The sequence below is a fragment of the Papio anubis genome, chromosome 2 (genome assembly GCF_008728515.1).
Source record: "Papio anubis isolate 15944 chromosome 2, Panubis1.0, whole genome shotgun sequence".
NCBI lineage: Eukaryota > Metazoa > Chordata > Mammalia > Primates > Cercopithecidae > Papio > Papio anubis.
Window position 1 is genome coordinate 137,668,375 of NC_044977.1, and position 13,587 is coordinate 137,681,961.

Genomic DNA, 13,587 nt, shown 5'->3' on the forward strand with positions numbered 1-13,587 from the left:
GGGTTTTGAGAACCAAAAATTAATACTGCTGAATTCAACATTTTACATAATTTATTTTAATTTGTTTTTGAAGGGCATAAACTAATTAATAAAACCTTTGTTATCTCCAAAGGAAAACATTTAGGGTTATAAAGTCTCATTCATTTGGCTTTTGTCTTGATTCCTTGAAATAAATTTTGAGGTATGTTTCAAGTTTGGTGGACAGACAGATGTTCAGTGTATAATGAATTGTGACAGGAGACAGCTGTCTGAAGTCATTTATTTCATTCCTTCTTTTCCCCCACTCTGCTCAGTCTTTACTTCTGATTACATCAAGGAGAGAGTGTGTAATCTAATCCAAATATCCAAACTGGGCAAAAAGACATAATGAACTATTTATAACAGATCACAGGAAAAGGTAAATAATTGGTAGTTTATTATAATACATTTAATAAAATAATTGCTAAAATATACTGCAATAATACTATCAACTCTTTAAAAGCAAATTAGGTTAGACCTGTTATATATAGCAGGTAGAAATAGCTAAATAGGAATAGAAAGTCTGAATAAATATTTTCAGAATATGATAGAAATAGGCAAGGTTTAAATATATAAGGTTTAAAAGAACAGAAGTGTTCAAATGGGATTAATACCTTGGAGGAGCTTTTAAATTTAGCCACAAGGAGAGGGAAACGTTTTTACGTCATAATGTTCACAGTGAAGGAAAAAGTCCCATCTACTGTCCAGCATTGGAAAAATAGATAAAAAATCTTTAAAGGTGGTGTTCATAGAAGAGAATACTATATGATGATTGAAATGAATGATCTAGATTCATATGCGTTAACATGAATAATCTCAAAAATAATGTTGAGTGTAAAAAACAAATAATCAAAAAATATGCACAGAATATCATCATACCTATATATTTTCACACACATGCACAAAATTATGTGTGTGTAGGTTATACATAATTTTAATACACAGGCTGGAAGTATACATACCAGTTGTTGTCTCTGGGGAGGAAAGGAAAGAAATTGGACTAAGGAAGAGAATGCAGGCCTTCTACACTATCAGTTTTATGTTCTTTTTAAAAAAGGAGAAAAATTACAATTGTTATACATTTGTTAATTCTCAGTGGATAGGTACATCAAAGTTCTATATTATTACTTTTTTAAAACTTGGAAAAATGGCACTATACTGCACCCTTAAATTTTGCTTTATTCTTAATGTCAACCAAAAAAAAAAAAAAAAAAGGGACATCCTTGTGTCCTTTGTGGAATCAATTTATATGCATGCATATGCATTGACATACACACACGCACACACACTAATATGCATGAAGCAAGAGGAAAACACTTTGAGAGCTTCACAATATTATTACAATATGCAGTTTTCTCAAATTGCATTGATTTAAACTTCAAGTTGTAAAACTCCATTATTAACTTGTTTTTACTAAATAAACTTTTTATTTTGGTAAAATTTTAAATTTATAGAAAACTTGCAAAGAGTGTTCAGAGCCCCCTGTATGCTTCATCCAGCTTTCCCTAACCTAGGGTATCTTACATAAATAGGCTCCATTTATCTACAGACTAATGTGACCATCAGTTTTTCCATAAACATCCTTTTTCAGTTCTAGGATCCAACGTTGGTTTCATTCTTTATCATATTTCTCTCAGTTTAAATACCTGAACTAGGGACTTTGTTGTTTAAAATCAAATGATGTTGAGTGATACTGAGATATTTAAAATTTTTTTCTTTTCTGGGGGCTTATGTGTAGCTTTACTTTAAAATGATCACTTACTGCTTGTGTTAAACAAATACAATTTTCAAAGGACAACACTGAACAAGTGCACACAAAAAGTGAAAACACAAAAGAGCAGAGACTGACACGCACACTCCAGAGCTCTAAAGCAGCTGCTCGATAGAAACATACCTCTTGTCTCTTTCTTTCCTCTTGGCTTACTGTCTGAGATAATCCATTTCTTTTCACCTAGGAGAAAAAGCAAAGTAGAGTTGACTCATTTATCAATACTTTCAAAGTTTCCTTATTATTCAAGGCATAACTCTACGCCCTTCAAAAATGAATTAAGATAAACTATACAAAATGTTGAATTCATCAAATTATTATTAATTAATCAGCAATTATTTACTAAATATTTATAGTGTGCCAAAAAATATACTAAGCATTTTACACCCTTTTTCCCATTGAATCCTCATACAAACTCTAGAAAGCCGATACTGTTCTTTTCCCCATTTCACAGATGGGGGTAACAACTGAGGCTTAGGATCCAAGAGCACGTAGCTAATAGGTAACAAGGCCAGGATCTGCATCGATGCCGGTCCAATTCCAGGGCTAATGCTTTTAGTCAACATTATTGGTTAGGGACCTCCTACTTTATATGAAAGGCACCCCATTTTAAGGGTTGGGCTAGCATCACTAAGACCCCTTCTAATACCAAGTCTGTACCAGTTTTCATGTGTTTTTTTAGTCCACATATGTCTTGGAATGTTCTTAGCTTTACCCACCATCCTGACCCTGGGTCAGCCTGTCAGCAAGAATTCATGGTTAAAAAGGATTCTTTACACATTTTAATAAGGGAGGAGACTGGCCAGAAGAATGTAACCCTTCAGAGCTGCTCCCTTTGGTTAACCCTGACGAGGAATTTCACAGGATTTCCTGCATGACCCAAAGCCCGGCAGATAGATATACAGGTGTCATGCCCACAATCTCTGCAAGTGAGGTCACCAGCAAGACTTTCCATGCCAGTGGCATCTCCACCCAAATGGGGTTCAGACCCAAAAAATCTTGAGAAGAGAATGAAAAACCTGGGCTTAGAGACCTACACAGATGACAGCTAGTTTACTGTGGAATTAAGAGTACTTTGTCCGATCAACAGAGAGGGTAAACCCACAACTAAAGTACTTGCTCCTTTGAAGGGAAAGAGAAGGTAGTTTTGACAAAGATAAAGCATTAATACACAGAATTATAATCTTTCACTAATACTAACATGATAGATAGTAAAATATTCCTTTAATAAAAAAGCCATCAGTAAGGAACTAGCAAAACTATGGTGCTAGAAAAAGAGATTCCGGGAAGCATTCTTGTATTCTGATTAAGAAAACTGAAGGGTCGCACATTTGGGGAGCCTGAAAGTTTCCTCTAAGTTATGACAAAGCAGCTCCTCATCGCTGGCTGCCAGGCTGCTGCTCCCGGGCCTGTGCTCCCGTCTCTATCCTTCTATGCCCTGTAACAGAACAGGCTCTCCAGATTCTTCCTCCGAGGCCCAGAAGAGTCATTTTGTCCATCTGAGGCATCATTCCACAGTCAACTCCAAATTAAGTAGCACCATACAGCAGGTGTCTGGAGTAGAAGGTCATGAACAGGCAAGAAGATTTCAGACACTGATCAAGGTGGAGAGATGAAGCCCAGGAGGGGAGAGAATGATCTGAAAAGAGGAAGAATGATTTGAAAAGGGGACCCCAAGAAGACTGAGAGAGAGCAGAGAAAAGACAATCAGGGGAGAATGAGAATGTAGGTGAGTAACATCAAATGGAAGTAAGGAAGAAAGAAAAGCAGAGAGGAAAGGAGGGAGGAAGAATGGAAAAGGAAGAAAAGAAGGGGAAAGAATGTGTACAAAGTTTTTAATAGGAAATACCTCTGAAAATTCTCAAATTCAGAAACAGCGACCTTATCTGTAAACTTAAGTAAAAATCACTTGACGTTCCAGGCTTTTTTAGCATGAAAAACATACGTTTATACCTACAGTCTTAACATATACATCCTTTTTGAAGTTTACCAATTTTTGCTAAGAGAATCTAAAGTATTGTCAAATTTATCACATTTCTTCAAGTGTTTCTATTGTCTCCATTTGTGGGCAAGAAAATATAATATACCAGCTTTTAAAACCTACGAGTCTTACTTGATATATAAGGTGAAGGAAATTAAAATTGTACAGGCTCCTTTTTCTTATTTATTTATTTATTGAGACAGAATCTCACTCTGTTGCTCAGGCTGGAGTGCAGTGGCGCTATGTCAGCTCACTGCAACCTCCACCTTCCAGGTTCAAGCAATTCTCCTGCCTCAGCCTCCTGAGGATGAGGAGCTGAGATTACAGGTGTGCACCACGGTGCCTGGCTAATATTTGTATTTTTAGTGGAGAGGGGGTTTCACCATATTGACCAAGCTGGTCTGGAACTCCTGACCTCAGGTGATCCGCTCACCTCGGCCTTCCAAAGTGCTGGGATTAGAGACGTGAGCCACCGCGTCTAGTTTCATTTTTAAAATATACATTTCATACCAGCTTCAGCTAGGTACAAATGGGAAGACGTAGACAGCCAAAGCAATACTCCTTTAAACACACAGACAGCCAAAGCAACCTCATTTGAACTTTCTTATTCCTCACTGGTTTAAATTTCTTATTTAAATATGTCATCGACAAGTAGAACTGCAAAAGTAGTTTTTAACAAAGCAGTAAGAACTGGATTTAATGTGAGGTTCTTGATTTTGTATAATCTAGCCAATTCATAAAACTGTTCAAATCTGTGGATTCTGAATTTTAAAGAGAATATATGAACATATGTCAATACCTTCAACATTTTAAGTAGATAGAAAATAATTCAAATAAAATGACAGTGAACAATACTACAGTTTTGACATGTTAAAAATATGAGCATATATCTGTGCCTTATTAAGACAGTGAATGTACAGAACTTGCTAATGTTATAATAGTTTTAAATTCATAATTACAAATTTACTGTATAATGGATGCTGAAATTCTTGACCTGTGATCTTTATAACTGAAAAATTTTGCATGTCAAAATGAGATAGAAATTAATAATTCACTAAACCTAATAAAGAACACTAAAAGATATTTCTTCTATGGATATGATACTGTCTAGTTAGACCCAAAACATAGGTTATGAAATTTGTAAACGGGTAAGCTCCCAAAGTATAGATCCAAAAGGTAATTATTAGACACTCCATCTAAAATCATGCCGGTTTCCCTTTTGATACCTTGTGCTATGGTCTGAATGTTTGTGGTCTCCCAAATTCATATATTGGAATCCTAACCCTTAAGGTGATGGTATTAGGAGGTGGAGCCTTTCAGGAAGTGATTAAGCTTTGCCCCATGAATGGGATTAATACCATTTAAAATAGGCCCCAGAGAAACCCCTAACCCTTCTACCATGTGAAGAGGTAGCAAGAAGGCACTAAGTGCCAGAAAGCAGCCACTTGCCAAACACCAAATCTGCCCTGATTTGGGGCTTTCCAGCCTCCAATACTGTGAGAAATAAATTTCTGTTGTTTATAAGCTACCCAATTTATGCTATTTTGTTATGGCAGCCCAAACTAAAGTACCTTGCAGGTCTGAGCTTCTCAGATAAACACCCTAAGAAGGAACAGACAAGCTTTAGACTGTGAGTCCATTATTACACTCGTTCCAGTTACGCTAAGCATCTCCACCTTGCAGAGAAATGTGTAAAAGAACTATAAACTCTGTGTAATATTTATTGGTCTTTGACTCCACTAACTGGAATAGGTTATGAGCCAAGTTCTCTAAGCCCCAAATAGATCCTCAAATTGTCATTTACACAGAACTTATCTATGGATCTAGCCAGTCCTACAGCTGTGGAGAGAACCAAGATTAGCACCAGTCCCTTAACTGATCAGATAATCATTTTCTGTGAAGTAAAGAGGGATATTTACGTTCTGACACCCTCTTTGTTCTCAGACCCTCCATGACTTGACACTGTTTCTAGATGAATGTGCATTCCTTCTATTTTTGACCACCAGCTAGGGAAAACAGATGGGAAGACTCCAAAAGCCTCACCAACCAAAAAGACTCAAAAATGTAGCCAGTTAAAAATTACATTAGATTTACAATCCAAGATCACTCTGTCTCCATAAAGCACTAATTTATACTGAACACCCATTTGAGCTAAGACTCAATGGACTTTACTCATTTGCTGAAAATAAGTTTGTTTTTCATGTCCATTGGTGATTCTCTACTTACAGACTTCCTTTCTCAAGAGCTCAAATGGGAAGGGATTTCAAAGTGAAATTATACCACAGGACACAATCACTTTCAGGTCCTTTCTACAGACTTAATGCAACCTGAGTAGTCCCTGAATTACAAATGAGCTAGAGTTCTTTCACTGTAAATAACATGGGAACAGCAGCAGTTTGAGAGTATGCTTGAAATCCCTAAAATGAAAAATCTGCCAGAGTCCAGAAAGAGTGTCCTCTGTAACCAGACCCAACAGGCTCTCTTTAACCCCACTACATCCACAAGGAAAGGTTCTAAGACATCACTCTACCTAACTAGGTGCTGCCACAGAACACAAATTTCAAAGGGCCAGAGATTTGCATAACCAAACACTACATATGAGGTCAAGATGGGTCATCCTTTTGGGAAGTGGTGGGTTATCAGAAAGGGAGAATGCTCTTTTTAAGAAAAGAAAAAGTAGAAGGATAATAGCACCTATCATAAAATCATATGCTTAATTTAAAAATGCATCAGGTAATATGCCAATGACCTCCAAATTTATTTGTTCAGAAAGCTGATCTCTCTGATGTCCTGTTGTTAAGCTTAATTCTGCAATCCTCAAAAAAGTGTTTGGATCTCAAGAAATAGCAAGTACTCAGCCTCAAGCAGACAACATCGAGTTTGATAAAATAATGGAAAACTCAGATAAAGCAGGCCAGGACATTTGCTCCTCTATGGCCTGCATCACCATCTACAGACAGAGCCAGGATTCCTGAATGAACCCAAATTATTTCAATACAGACATGAAGCTGAGAATACAAACTACAGATAAGTAATTAAATGCACAAGAATGAACTGTTGTGCTTCGTACATTTAGGAGATAAACACGCATTACTTCATTTGCAGCCAGCACTCACTAGCTTGCTACCCACGTCAATTCCTGATTCAGAGTTCTGGTTGGTTCTTAATTTATTTCTCAAACTACCATTATATCAAATGTTTACCATGAACCAGGTACTGTTCCTTCCATGCATGTAAACCCTATAACAATTCTGTGAGGAAGGCATTACTATCCCTAGTTTACAAATAAAGAACGGAGACACAGAAAAGTTAAGTCATTCACCCTAATAAGTGGAAAGCTGAGATTCAAACTTGGGTCTGCTTGTCCACCCCCAAAGCCTGAGCTCTTCATCGTTGTAGCACATTGCCTTCTAAAACTTCAGAGTTTTTAAAGAGCTGTCCAAGCTACTCTTCTCCTAAATTAAGTTCCTCCCCCTGAATGCCCCAGAAACAACATCTCTCATTGGCTTCCTGGCTTCTGCTGCAGTGAAAGCTAAGCTGTCAGCAGGGCTCCCTGGTCATTTAACTTGTTGATTAATCCTGACATTTCTACCACCAAACAAATTCCTCTCTTTTACTTGTGGCTCTCTCTAACTTGCATTCCCTGCTGTGGGTTACTGAGCCTGGACCAAAATGTATTCTCTATCCCCCAAATGAATAAGAGATCCAGTTCTCATGTATCTATCAGCTAAATTAAGAAGAGAAAATGAGGTTAACAAATACATGAAAAGCTAATGACACAGAATTAGCAAGGACGAAAGGGAATAAATTCAGGGTAAAGGGCAATTCTATAATTTAACCAAAGATTATCAATTTTTAAACATGCACTATTTAATAAAATACTGGGGAATAGACCAGACTTATAGCAGTGGTTAACAGCTGAGGAGTTGGGAATGGTGGTAAAGTCAAGCAGCTTTCAATCTTAACTCTTACGTTTATTTTTTTTAATAAGGAGAATGTAATTCTTTTACTTCAGTAGTTCAAAAATAATTATTCTTAAAAACTTAATCAGCTTTAAATTTTGAATTTTAAATTGAAAAATCAGAAACAAACACATATAGATTAACAACAGGAAATTGGTTAAAAGAGCTAAACATCCACTTATTTGAGGAACTAGTATGCGGGCTTTAAAAAGGTTGTTGTAGAAGAATATTTAATGACATGGAAGGTCATTCATAACACTGTTAAAAAAAAAGGTGATAAAACAGCAGGCTTAATAACATGAAAAGATATTTACAACATTAAGAGAAAAAAGTGACAAAACTATTACTACATTATTGATTTTTGCATAAAAGACAATCCCTCTCTATATATATTTTTAAAACTGAAAAGTTATACACAAAAATGTTAATAGTGATTGAATAGAAAGAGATAGTTCGATTTTTTTTATTTTTATTTATTGGTACTTTCTGATTTTTCTGTACAAATACGTCTTGGCTTTGCAATTAAAGCAACACTTTGAATAACAAAAACTAAAATACTACTTCAACATCCTCTCCCAAAAAAGAAAGAAAACTAGAGTAGGGCAGACAAGTAGAACTGTTCAAGGGTGCCAATAAATACCTCTATTTCTTTGTTGCTGCCCCAAAGAGAAACTAGAGAAAGGAGAGATGACCACCTGTAGATAAAAGAAATGAGAAGCTAAGGTAAAGGGAGGCAGTAAGAAAGAAAGATTTTAATCAAGTCCAAACTGAGCAATGGCTTATGAGACAGTGCTGAAAATGAGTGATGACAGGCCGATCTGCAAGCATGAGAGATAAAGGAGGAAAGGCCTGTTAAGAGTCTGTGTAACTGAGAATGACGCCACTTACACATAGTGAAGGTATGAGTCAAGGGGTTAAGGAAAGTAGAACAGGTCTGAGGTTCCTCTCTTGCAGAAGAAAAGAATACCTGTTTCTAAAGATGATGCCAACATATTAGTTGCTATTTTATTTTTGTTTGCTAATTTTGTAAAATGACAAGTGGATAGGAATGACAAATTCCAAAATAATAAGCTACTTAGAACAACAGCGACAGTGAATTTCTGAGGTTTTGCAATAAAAATCTAACCTGAGCAAAATCTGTTTCTGAAAAATGGATAATAGAGTAAACTGATGCTTTGCATTAGATGTACAAAGCAGAGTGGTTTCTTTGGACAGGAATTATCTTATTGTACGGAGTTCTGAGAAACAGACACAAATTCCTATCTCTCTTCTTCCCTTTGCTACTATCAAGCTTTATTGGCCAGGCACAATGACTCACGCCTGTAATCCCAGCACTTTGGGAGGTCGAGGCAAGTGGATCACGGGAGGCCAGGAGTTCGAGACCAGCCCGGCCAACATGGTGAAATCCTGTTTACTGTGTCTACCGAAAAGAAAAAAAAGAAAAAAGAAAAAAGAAAAAGCTTTGTTCAAGTGATTTATACCTTCGTTACTTTTATTTTCTACTCTTCTGCCAAATTAGCCCTACTAGTTTAAGTCACATCCTATAGACAAAACTTTTCTCACCTTCACTTCACTGCTTTCTGTGATTCCAACTGTGTCTTTCACTTTGGCATTCTGTCCTACATCCTTTCAAAATATCATTTAGACATTTCATTTGTATTGTCTTCTGCTCTAGGTTCTAAGCACCTAGAGGGTAGGCTGGGTTTTAGCCTTGTTTTGTTTGCCTCATTCACTACAATGCAGTGGAAAACAATTAATTTTGGAGTCAGATATTAGCACTGTTCAAATTATAAGTTATAAACTATCAGTGAATGCAAAATAAAGTCTTATGGTAAAGTGATCGTTATCTATTTAAATGTAACAAACAGAAAAAAAATTAAAATACTATAGTACACTGCAAGCAGAAGTATAAACTCCTGCCTTGTAAAATTTCTTTGAGATATATACACACATACACATGTACAAACATATACGTTCAGACACACATACTGGTTTACAAGGCAGAACATCTTTCTTATCATGTTAAGTGGCTGATAAAGACCATGGTTACAATGTCCACTCTATGATGTATAAATTCACACTAGACAAAAGTCAGTCGGTCATGTTGTTTAACACTCCCATGGACTTCTACAAGAAAAACCATTCTACTTACAGCCTCTGCAAAAGAAGCGGCCCCAAGGGACCACATTTTGTGCCGCAGTACATCATGGAAGCCAACCAAAGCTGACTGGAGCAGAGTTCATTAAGCACCTGGCTAAATGACAATACATGTTCTAGTGACCTATTAAGTGGGGACAAAGTAGCTGAGCCAATATAATCCCCTCTCTCTCAAGGAACTAAACTGGGCAACTAAACTGTGTTACTCACTTTGGCATTCTGGCCTACATCCTTTCAAAAATACATTGGAAGCTGAAAGAGTGACTTGAGGGCAGGACGGGGCTGTTAACACAGCCTCAAGTGTAAGTTACAAGAACTCAGAGGCCTGGCATTGTGACTCATGCCTGTAATCCCAGCACTTTGGGAGGTCAAGGCGAGCAGATAACCTGGGCTTAGGAGTTCGAGACCAGCCTGACCAACATGACAAAACCCTGTCTCTATTAAAAATACAAAAATTAGCCCGGCGTGGTGGCGGGCACCTGTAATCTTAGCTCCTCAGGAGGCTGAGGCAGGAGAATCACTTACAGGAGGTGGAGGTTGTAGTGAACTGACATCGTGCCACTGCACTCAAGCCTGGGCAACTGTCTCAAAAAAAAAAAAAAAAGAACTCAGAAACTGAGTATGCTGGAGCTTTCAGGAGAAAGACAAGCATAGTAAAAAGGGAAAATAAGCCAATTCATGAGACGAGAAAAGAGTCCACAGGCAGAGTTGCAGTCACATTATTGGCTGAGCACCTGGGAGAAATATAGTTCCTGCTCTCGCAGAGCCCTAGGTACATGTATCCATTTTTTGAGGTCACTGCAGAGGCTGTTCCAAGTAATCTCAAGACCTTAACCAGCAGCAGCATTTAACATCCTAGCCTCTCAGCTGACTTGTTACAATGTAAAGAATTTGTACTTACCCTCGTGGCATTGTCCTGGGGACTACATAAACTGTATCTGAAATTACCTAACACAATCCTGGTACACAATAAGTCTCCTGCAAATATTTGGTCAGTAATTTAACTGCATGTAAATAAATCAATACTGTGATGATCCCAGAGCTAACAGCTATTCTGTAACTCAGTCTGCTCATTCAGAGACTTTGGACCCGTGTGGATCTAAGGGCTCCCCGTGGCCCAGGTGGGCACACAACAATCAGACTCCTTTGCACTCCACAACCAGAAGCAGGGTTTCTAACCATGCAAAGTGCAAATTGCTCCATTTTTGTATTATTACATTTGGATACGCTTATTCTCTACAAAGAGGGAAATAATCTGCGATTTTATTTTAGTGTCAATAATACTTCCTGCTGAAGAAGTTGTCCACTGACTATATAGTTCTCATCTCCTCAAAATAATAGAAATATAGATAATAAACATCCTAATATTAAGATACTAGAGTACAAGCTAATAATCTAGAGAATCAACAGGCTATGTGTGCTCCAGATAAATCCACAAAATTTGAGTAACAAATTTTTAAGGATTTATTCCATATTTAAAGATTCAATAGTAATTTTGAAGGTGACAATATTCTCCAGTCATCATGGAGACCAGCCACTGTGTGGATGTGGCCCTGAGAAATAGCCCCATCTTTGGACTGAAGAAGGAGACCCCACAAGAGGATACATAAGCTCAACAGGGCAAATACAAGAATCCCACAGATGAGTCTGCAATCCAAAGTCAGTATGAGAAAGCCTTTCTACGCAGTTATTCAGAACTCCTCAATATCCCTGAGTCTTCTCTTCTATCTAATTATACTGTATTGCTACAGACTGCTATTATTCTTGAATGTATCCCTTCCACCTCCCCAAAAGAAATAGCTAGTTGAGAATAAGTCCACAATTTAATTTGATTTCACAGTAAGCAACAACTTGGAAGTCATCAGAGAACATGACATACTTAAAAGTACAAGATTGATAAAACCATCACATGAGTGTAGGTGAGAGAAGAGGCCCAAGGATGAGCTCAGGGTCCCTTCAACATTTAGAGAACAGAGAAATGAGGAAAAATCCACAAAGGTGATCAAGACGTTCCAGCTGCACTGGCCTTATCCCAACTCCTCTTACCCACCATCACCCCAAAGGGTCTGTGCACATGACATTTTATCTACCTGGGACTCTTCTATCCTGCCACTCCCCAACTGTGCCCCACCAGCTATCATCCTGGACCCTCCAGACGACACCTCACGTCACCTCCTCTGACACCTGCTCTCCACTGGCTGCAACTTACCCAGACAGGTGCTCTTCTCTTGCAGCAGCACCAGTAAGTCCTTCACAGCGTTACCACAATAGTAATTATGCATTTAACTATGGGATGGTTTGATTGCTGACGTCTGTCTTGCCATTCAGGGTGTTTATAAGGACATGAATGCAAGGTGGAGTCTGTTCTTGCTCTATCTCCAAGGCCTGCCATAGAGAGAACTTCATGTGGGGCAGGCCCTTGATGAAGACAATGAATTCATCAACCTCTCTCATTGATTTTCTACTCAATGAAATAAGAAGACCCTCTCTATTTGGACCCTGTTGTAGGTTTGCAGTTGAAACATCTGCTTTTGTAGTTATGCCCTTAAGAATTAACTAACCGTGTTTTTATCTCCTCCTACTTTCTTGGAGCACCTGTCATTTCTGATCTCTGCCTACCCTAGGGCAACTGGCGCATACACCCCCATATCCCAACACTTCATTGCTCTCTCAGAAGAATCAATTTCATAAATATTGGCAGATCTATCACTCAGTTGTCCTTTAATTACTCAGCTCCAACCAGAGTAGTTTTTTCCTCAATCTCTGCCTATATTATTAGGAGTTATATGAAGTTCCAACACTGCAACAATTCAGATACAGAAAAACTTTTTAAAGTGATATTAACAACATGGAAACTATACTCAATACATAAAAAGCTACACTAAGGTGCTCCTAGTACTTGGAAATAAAGTCAAGAAAAAGATACTCTCCAACTAAAACTGAAAAAATAAAACAAAAATTATTTTAAAAAATTACATGTATACATGTATGTATTTTTCTACAGAGAAAGCCTATGGCTCACAATTTTTATTAGATTCTTAAAGCATGTATGATACTCCCCCAGTAAAGATGGCTAAATGCACATCCATCCTATGTATTAATGCAGAGTTATAACACTGTAAATCATGTGTCGATATGAAACGATTTATAAGACACATAGTTCAGAAGAGAAGCAAGCTGTGTAGTATAAATAATCTGTGTATTTACATAAATATGGGTAATCTATATTGTTTCCTTAAATGTATATATGTGGGTTTTCAAAAGAGTATTACCAAATTGAGAGCAGCATATCTATGGAGAAGGGGATAGAGATTGGGATTGCACAAATGACCAAAACAGCCTTTAGTCTTATCTGAAATGTTCCAATTATTCTTTCTGCTCTTTTTTTTTTTTTTTTGAGATGGGGGTCTCACTATGTTGCCCAGGCTGATCTCAAACTCCTGGGCTCAAGAGATCCTCCTGCCTCAGTCTTCCAAAGTTCTGGGATTACAGACGGGACCCACTGCACCTGGTCCAAAATGTCTGAATTATTCTCCACATGAAGGACATATTATATACGTCTTACATAAGTCAAGTTAATTTTCAGAAACTTTAAGAGAATGTCATAATCTAATTATGCATAAAAAGCAAGACTACACACAGAGCCCAGTCCCTGGCTCAAGCTAAGTAGTCCCCCACCTTTATCTCTCTTAACTAGAGTA

The 13,587-nt window shown here is 37.6% G+C and overlaps 1 protein-coding gene across 1 annotated transcript in view; it reads right to left on the reverse strand.

The window, feature by feature from the left end:
• Window positions 1–13,587, reverse strand: part of ARHGEF26 (Rho guanine nucleotide exchange factor 26) — a 141,193-nt gene that overhangs the window by 110,804 nt on the left and 16,802 nt on the right. The window contains exon 5 of the mRNA XM_021934735.2: window positions 1,913–1,969. Coding sequence (XP_021790427.2) covers window positions 1,913–1,969 — 57 coding nt within the window. The remainder of the gene's footprint in view (window positions 1–1,912; window positions 1,970–13,587) is intronic.